The 9,176-nt window shown below is 34.1% G+C and overlaps 1 protein-coding gene across 1 annotated transcript; it reads right to left on the reverse strand.

Annotated features, from left to right (window-relative positions):
• On the reverse strand, positions 1-543 carry LOC140802889 (uncharacterized). Its single transcript, XM_073158509.1, has one exon. The coding sequence runs from the start codon at positions 541-543 to the stop codon at positions 1-3; it is 543 nt and encodes a 180-aa protein (XP_073014610.1).
• Positions 544-9,176: the final 8,633 nt, after the last annotated feature.

Here is a 9,176-nt window from a genome sequence, read left to right on the forward strand (position 1 = left end):
TTATGATATCAAGAGATTTTTGTTGTAAGACACAAAAAAACTTTGTGATCCCCATAATTTTATGCATAAAATGAAAAATAAAATGAAATCAAAAGATTTCATCACTGTTAATGAACCACCAGCTTCCCTGCACATTGAAGTAGAGGTGCCATCAAATATAATGTTTTCGAGCACATTAATAGTTGCATCATACATATCTATCAAACTGCAAATAGAATCAAAATGGGAGCTCCAACGAGTAGTATATGCTCGATGCAAAGTACCAATATGATTAGATCCCCTCCCAGTCTCGCATTCACCGGCAACAATAGAACGTGCAATTTCATTAACTTGATAAGATTGTAACTCGACATTGCGCTTGGAAGAAGATGTAACAAGATTGACAATAGTCGTCAGATTTGAAAATAAAAGCCATATAGAGATCTCCTTTTCAGCTGTTGCAACTAATGCTAGTTGGACTCGATGAGCAAAACAATGTACATAATATGCATAGGGGCAATCTTTAAAAAATAAAGCTTGCAATCCATTAAAAGAACCACTCATATTACTAGCACCATCATACCTTTTGTAAGAACCTGAATTTCCAGTAGCAGCTAGCAATATTCAGCAGCAATGCAAGAATTTCAGCAGAAGCTTCCAGCAGCAACTGATATTTCAGAAGCTGGTATTTTTCCAGCAGATAAAAATCCAGCAGCAGAAGAGTTCAGTAGCGTGAAATTTCAGCAGATCCTGAGTTATCACTTGAAATTTGAGCTAAGAGAGTGCACTTTTCGAGCAGTAAAATCCAGTAGCGAGACAAGCAGATTCCAGACTTCAACAACCGAAACTTCTAGCAAATTACAGTAAGTGGGCTTATGTATAAATATCTTGAAATCAGTTTGATAATTCCTGTTTTATGTATTTCTGATCTCTGATTTTTGAAGCACCGAAACCTAGTGAACTAATGGTAGGAATATATATTCTGAACAATACTGATTCCTGATTACCGATTACTGGCCTCACCACTACAAGAAAAACGGTAAATGACAACAGATTTTATCCGTTGTCTTTTAGGGTGAAAAACTGATGTTGTAAGCAATGTTGTTAAAAGTCAGGACAACGACAACGGTGAAAAACCGTTGTCGTAGACATCAAAGACGACGGTGAAAAACTGTTGTCGTAGATGTTGTAAAAGTGTTGTTAAAAGCATGGTGGTTAAAAGGGTGCGCTCAAAGACAACGGTGAAAAACCGTTGTCATAGACGTCTAAAGACGACGGTGAAACACCGTTGTCGTAGCATTGAAAATCCGTTGTGAAACAAAAACTTGGCGACGGACATTAATATCCGTCGCTAATACGGTTGGCATAAAATATTCCGTCGCTATTAGTGACGGATATTAATGTCCGTCGCCCATTAGCGACGGTGTGTATTATGATGACCGTCGCTAATTAGCCACAGTTATGTTATGATTTCCGTCGCTAATTGGTTTCGTAAAATAAAAAAAAAATTACGTTTATAGTTCGATAAACCTAACAAAATAAACTAACAATCTTACTAAATTAATATATTTATAATCTTTTAACTTAAAATTTAAGCTTAAGAAAAATCGCAACTTCAAATTTAAGTTTAAGAAAATTCGTAGACAAAAAACGTGGAAGAATAAAAAATTTGAGAAGTTGAACTAAGGAAATTACTTAGAGGTGCGAAGGAAAATGAACAATAACGCGGATATTTATAGACATTTGTGCGACGGTACTGACAGTACCGTTGCTATTAGAGACGGTTAAGGCATAAGCCGTTGCTAAAGTAAATCGGCGACGGTCTTATAAAACCCGTCGCCAAATTTAGCGACGAACTGGGAACTGGAAATGTCGCTCAATTTACCGACGGGTATCTAAAACGGTCGCAAAATTTAAATTTTGCGACGGTATTTCTAAAACCGTCGCTAAAGTTTTACCCATTTTTTAAAAAAAATTAGAAACTACGACAACGTTTTTTCAAAAACCGTTGTCTTTAACCAAATAAAACACTAAGAAACGACAACGTTTTTAAAAACCATTGTCGTAGATAAAAAACCGTCCGAAAGACAACGGTTTTTGAAAAAACGTTGTTATAGCCCAAAAAAAATCATCCAAAAGACAACGGTTTTTAAAAACCGTTGTTGTAGTCTAAAAAAAACCCCTCATAGACAACGGGTGTTAAAACCGTTGTTGTAGCAAAAAAAAAAGCTCTAAGACAACCGTTTTTTAAAACCGTTGTTGTACAAACAAACAAAAAAATGCTCATAGACAACGGTTTTAAAAAACCGTTGTCGTAGACACATCAAAGACAACGGTTTTTAAAAACCGTTGTCGTAGACACATAAAAGACAACGGTTTTTTAATGACAACGGCTTTTTAAAAACCGTTGTCTATAAGCGGGGTTTTTTAGGCTACGACAACGGTTTTTGTTAAAACCGTTGTTAAAAAAAAAGACAACGGTTTTAATAAAAACCGTTGTCGTATGAGTGTTGTTGATTGAAGTTTTTGTTGTAGTGCACCCCTTAGAGGAGAGAACATATAGGGGACTGATATCAGTTTAGCTATTAAATTCACAAACGTGCTCAATGCTTACTTGCTAAATTTTAAGTTCTGATTCCTGTTTTGAATATTGATTCCTGTTATGAAAATAAGAGTTTCTGTATATTATTTGTATTACTGTTTCTGTTAAAAATGGTTTGAAAACTCTGAGTTATTCCCGTCCCCGCTTACTGAGTGACAAACCATATCACTCACCCACCAAACCCATCTCAGATAAGAACGAGGAATAGATGTTAGAAGTAGAAGAGCAGAGCCAGTTTTGGGGCTGGTGAAAAAGACTGTTATTTTTCAGTTCTAGATTATGTTTTTCTGCTGCATCTGTAGAAGCAATGTTATGTCTGGTTTTACATTTCCGCTGTAAAACATTTGTTATTTGAGTTTGTATCAGACAATGGTATTATGAATAAAAAGACTGGTTTCTGAATTTTGTATTTCTGAGACTTGTTGTTTTCGAATGTAAATTTGAGAACAACGACGATGTCGACCAACCCCGTCCCTGGGGCGTGACACCCTTGACCTCGCATATTATGAATTTCTAGATTATATCTAGTGAGGACATCAGATATGTCTTTCTTGAGTGTTGTAGCTGTGATGTCATGAACATGCACAATTTAAAAAAAAAAAAGCTCCCGCAAAAACCACGGGCATCAACAAATCTCAAAATTATAGCCATATGTTTTTTGTTAGATACATCTTTCGCTTCATCTACCAAAATACAAAACTTAGAATCTCCAATTTCATCACGAATTTTATTTCTGACTCTATTACCAATAATATGCAATAATTTTTTTTAACTTCTGGTGAGGTATATCTTGCATTTCCCGGAGCCTTGTCTAAGATAACATCACCAATACTAGCATTCCATTTCCCCAATAGTTTAACATCTCAATGAAATTACCACGATTTTGGGATATGAAGATTCATCATGACTTCCCAATCCAAATGCTTGCAAACTAAGCCAATGGACGCACTCAATTGTTGCTGCAAGCCTTAACCGATTTTTTTGAATCTGTTTTGAAGTTTCTCGATTCATAACTTTATCTTATATGCCTAGTGACATTCATCAAATCAACAACATATTTTGAAAATTTATTGTGTGTCGAGTTAGAACGTCCGATGTGAGACAAAAAAAGCACACTTTGCTCTATCATTAACGCGTTTCCAATTTCTAAACCCTTCAATTGTAAATGTAGATTGTTGTCCTTCAATTAATTCCAAAAGATAGCACAAAAAACAAAATATTGCATCCTTCGAAGGAGAATACTTTAACCATGGAAACTTTTTAAACCATGTATATTGAAATCGACGATTTTGTTTTCCTAATTCAAACCGTGGGTATTCCGAAAATTTAGGTTGATATGGCCCCATTTGAAATAAGCTCATCTAATTTCATCACGATGATTAACAGGATGTCGTAACATCGAAATACGCAATCCAGGATCCCGTTCAAGCTAAGAGAAGTTTCATAAAACACAACTCTTTGAGATTTAGAAGGAGGTCCGGGCTCCTGAATATGAATGGATGCATGAGTCTTGATCCTCTCAGATGATGAAGGATTATCAATTCTTGGCTGAAAGAATGATAAAATATTGTTTCATCTTTCTCTCTTGATTTGACGTTAAAATAACCTAATATAAACAAAATTATTAAATTTAGATTAGAGCCAAATAATATAACGTACATAGATAAATCTTACGTTAATAAAATGACAATGCTCGATAAACAAATCATTCAAGAACATGCAAAGATTACCCGATCATATTCGTCTATTTCTTGGCATTACAATCAACCCAATCATCCCAAACATATTGAAATAACAAGAATTCTCATAAATATCACATAATTAAATCTGAAATAATTTATAGACTCATCGAATTATACCTCAAAGACTTCCGATAGTCGAACCTACAACAAATACCCAATTAACAAATACTCAAAGTCTCCCTCCGCCCCTGAGCACATACATAATACTATAAACTTTAAAAGAATGTAACACTCGAGAGTTTAAATATTCAACATATAATATGTGCTGACAACTACATCAATGCAACCAAAACATCATGTTTCCCAGTTCATTTCCCTGAAACACAATTTTGGGGTTTTTCAACAAAAAATTGCATTCATCTTTGAACGGAAATGTTTGTGATTCTGCCAACCGTATACAGTAACACGGATTTTATTTTTTGACTAACCAACATGCGAATCACCATTGTATCCTTGCAAAATAAAAATAATGGCCTTTTTCATTGAACCAATCTTTCTGACCTGTTTCTAACAACCGTTTTAGAGGAATGATCACTACGATGCAATTTTTGGTTAAAACTTAAAAAATTATCTTTTGGGATACATTTCAAGAGAATATTACAGAAAACACAAATGAACTTCTTGAGTTCATATTTGGATAGAAGACAACCATTGCATTCAAACAAATAAATATATATATACCAACCATAAAGGAACTATCGATGCTTTATTATAATCAAAGAATTTTGGGATAATCAATATCAAGTAAATTTCAAAGGACCCGTAATAGCGAATGACAATCAGCATTTCTTTCAAGTAAGCAAATAGATAAATAAAAGGGTAAATCGGCCCTCAACAAAATAATCCCTTGAGTGATATATATGATATAATGGTAAAAATCAAATATTACATTGATGAATCTCAAGTTCTCATTTGACTGACTGAGTGTCCGATAATCAGCCGCTTGGTGCCATTGATACAAGGAAAACAGGTCTGAAAAAATAGACCAGAAAAAAAGGTTTCTCTCCAACCCCCTTCTTTTGGAGTAGGCTTATAATAACGTAAAAAAAATCGAATTCGACGCCCAATCCCTGCGGAATTTAAACCACCGATAACAGAAAATTTCTAATCCTAACAAGGAAAAAACAAAATCATGTATCAATTAGATGTAAATTTCTACACACCACAATTATGGCCAAAAATCAAAGAAAAATAACGAGTAAAACACAACTGGGGGAGCTCAAAATCCATAGGGCAGGCGCTAGGGATTACCTGCAAGTTGGGAGGGGGGTTTGACAATTTTTTCTGTAAAGCTTCTGTAAGTCTGCGTGTCTTCTATTTTTTTTTTCTTTTGACAATATCAAACAATATAGTATGGATTTTGGGGCTGAGAAATCATTTTTTAAGCCTAATTTGAGAAACATTTATTAGTTGTAATTTGGACCACTGGACCAAAAACTACATATTAACTAGGCTGGACCAAAACTAATCATACTAATAAAAAAAATTGACCCTCCGCCCCTGGTGACAACAATGGGATTTTGAATTTTTTTGCAAGGATTGATTAATCATGGAGATCTACTTTTCAAGAGGGCAGAAAGGATCGCAGTAAAGGAAGGATTGAAGAGGGCTATCAACTCGGGGTGGTCGAAATTGATAATCGGCACAGATGCTATCCATGTGGTTGTAGACATCACTAAACAATCTACGTTCTCTCCTGATGATCCAATAGCTGAGCAAATACGAAGTCTATGGTCCAGAATCCAGGAGGTAAAGTTCCAACGTTGTAGAAGGAATGCAAACCCAGTAACAAATGAAATGACGCGATACACACTATAACAAAAACGCCAAACGACAACGGTTTTGCAACAGTGTTAAACCGTTGTAATTTCTAGCAACGACAACGGTTATGCGGTTTTAAACCGGTGCAATTTGCGACGGTTTTTAAAATCGTCGCAAAATAAAAAGTGTTGTCGAAACTCCAAAAAGATATTTGCAACGGTCGGTATATCATAACCGTCTCTAATTAGCGACGGTTAAATATATCGTCGCTAAATTTAGCAACGGTTTTCTTTTTACCGTCGCTACGTTTAGCGACGGTATTCATGTGCTAAACCGTCGCTAAATAGCGACGGGCTATAGATTCCGTCGCCAATATTTTAGGTAAAATAAAAAAAAATTTGAAAATTTAATAAATCTATGTTTTCAATTGATACAATCGTGGACGAGATAAAAAATTTAAAAGTCGTGAAGTGATAAAATCGTGTAAGAGATAAAAATTTTAATCGTTTTGAAGTGGTAAAAAAATCGTGTAAGAGATAAAAATTTAAAGTGTTGTGAAGCTGTAAAACTGTGAAGAGACAAAAATTTAAGTGTTGTAAAGTTGTAAAATCGTGTAAGTGAGAAAAATTTTAATTGTTGTGAAGTGAAGTGGAAGAAATTGAAGTAAAGTTGTGTGTATTTATAGAGAGTGGTGAAAGAAAATGAGGTGAAGTTTGGGGGGAAGAAATTTTTTTTGAAAATGGCAACGGTTTTAGTTAAACCGTCGCGAAATTGTAAATCGGCGACGGTTAAATCTATCATGTCGCTACATTTTGCGACGGTTTTGTATTTAACGGTCGCTAATTTAGCAACGGTTTTCGTAAAGCCGTCGCTATGTTTAAACATGCGACAGGTTTTTATAACCGTCGCTATATTTAGAGACGGTATAGATTAAACTGTCGCAAAACTGTAAATCGGCGACAGTTTAATTAAAACCGTCGCTACGTTTAGCGACGGTTAAAGAAAAAACTGTCGCTAAATAGAACATTTTTCTTATACTGTTTTCTTTAATAATTTTTTTCATTAGGTAAAATTTTTGTATTAAATTTTTTTAATTTATAATATACATAATTAAACCAACAATAACAATCGAAAACAAAATATTTACCACGTTAAATCCGTGACTATGTTATGTTCAAAATCCATCTTCCAAAATATACCAACGATAAACAAAAATTTTATAAATTTGAATTTAGTATTGCAATTGACCTTGTTACATGTTCGTCATCAACGTGGCAATGTGGCAGTAGAGTCCCATAATATCAACAGTTTCTCCTGCCATTTCATCCCTGACATATAATCCACACATAGAAAGCCCATTAAAAACCCATAGTAAGGTTATTATTTAACACATAAAAATACGTATATACTGCAATCTTTTGTTCTCCAAGCTACAAATAACTATAGATCATGTCATAGTAAGGTTATGATTTAACACGAGTAGTTTAGCCCGTCATTCAGGCTATTCTCTTGAAATATAAAAATAAAAGAGTAAATAAAAACAAAATAAATAAAAATAACTTACAAAGTTGTATTCAAAACTTGAAGCTTTTATTTAATTCGCAAGAAGGGTTGTTTACATAGAGGAAATAGAGGGGAGCAAACTTGATCGTATTCTTCTAAAAACACAATACAGCCTATTCCACCAACTTTATTAAAGATGAATATCATAATCATCTTTAATATTTTCTTTTAATGAATTTATATAATTTTCAAAAATATCACTAATATGGGAAGGAATATCTTCCTTTGGGTCTGGAGCATTTTGCATCTGCATTAGATTGATAAATTGGTTTTCACTTGATTCGGATACCATAGATTTATCTGATTTGGAGTCAGAACATGCAATGTTCTTATAAAGATCTTTCTTCAGTTTTTCAATGTAGACTTCAATCATCTTTTCTTTAGAATAAATATTAGAATATTTCGGAGTAAGAAGCTTGAAAGGACTCATTGAATCCTGCTCCATTTCTTGTTGTTTATTAAAATCTTTCTGATATAAAGAATTTTTTTCTTCCATATGTTGAAGAATTTCGGAGCCATAGACCTTTCCTGTATCAGGGTCTTCTCTTAATAATTTGTCCCAAAATTTTGTGAACTAACCCTCCATAATCAAGGAAATTCTGGTTGTAACCTCCATATCCATGGAATTCCGAATTCCATAAAGAACAGACATAAAATCTTACCATCGATTCAATGTTCTGAAAATGATTTTTTAATACTTGAGGAAATTTTTAACCAAGTATTCATTGGTTTTATGAAAAATTCACTACAAGAAAATGCTAAACGACAACGGATAAAAGACACTCAAGAACTGTTAAAAAATTTAAAAAAAGAATAATGACCAAAAACCTGTCGCTATTTTAAATCGGCGACGGTTTTCAAAAATCTGTTGCTATTTTAAATCGGCGACGGATTTTCTAAAACCGTCGCCGATCTGACATTAGCGACAGTTTAAAATTCGTCGCTACATTAAACTTTGTGACGGTTTTAGTAAACCTGTCGCTAATAGCGACGGTTTTGCTTTTAAACCGTCGCTAAAACGTCGCAGAATAGCGACAGTTATAAACCGTCGCTCATTTGAATCGGCGACGGATTACCTTTTAATGTAGCGACGGTTTAACAAATGTTTCTATTTTAACAACAGTTATTTACAACGGTTGTGGTTTCTAAAAAAAAAAACCGCTAATCTACAACGGTTCACTAAAAGCGTTGTCGTTTCTATAAAAAAAACGTCAATCAACAACGGGTTTATTAAACCGTTGTCGTTTGTCAAAAAATAAAACACCAATCCACAACGGTTTTTATAAAACCTTTGTGGTATGTCGAAAAAAAACACGCTCATACACAACAGTTTTTAAAACCGTTATCGTATCCCAAAACAAACACGCTCATAGACAACGGTTTTAAAAAACCGTTGTCGTATCACAAAAAAAACACGCTCATAGACAACGGGTTTAAAACCGTTGTCGTAGACATATCTAAGACAACGGTTTTTAAGAAACCGTTGTCGATTGTCCAAAAAAAACGCTGAAAGACAACAGTTTTTAGAA

This window comes from Primulina eburnea, chromosome 10 (genome assembly GCF_022965805.1).
Source record: "Primulina eburnea isolate SZY01 chromosome 10, ASM2296580v1, whole genome shotgun sequence".
Classification (NCBI taxonomy): Eukaryota; Viridiplantae; Streptophyta; class Magnoliopsida; order Lamiales; family Gesneriaceae; genus Primulina; species Primulina eburnea.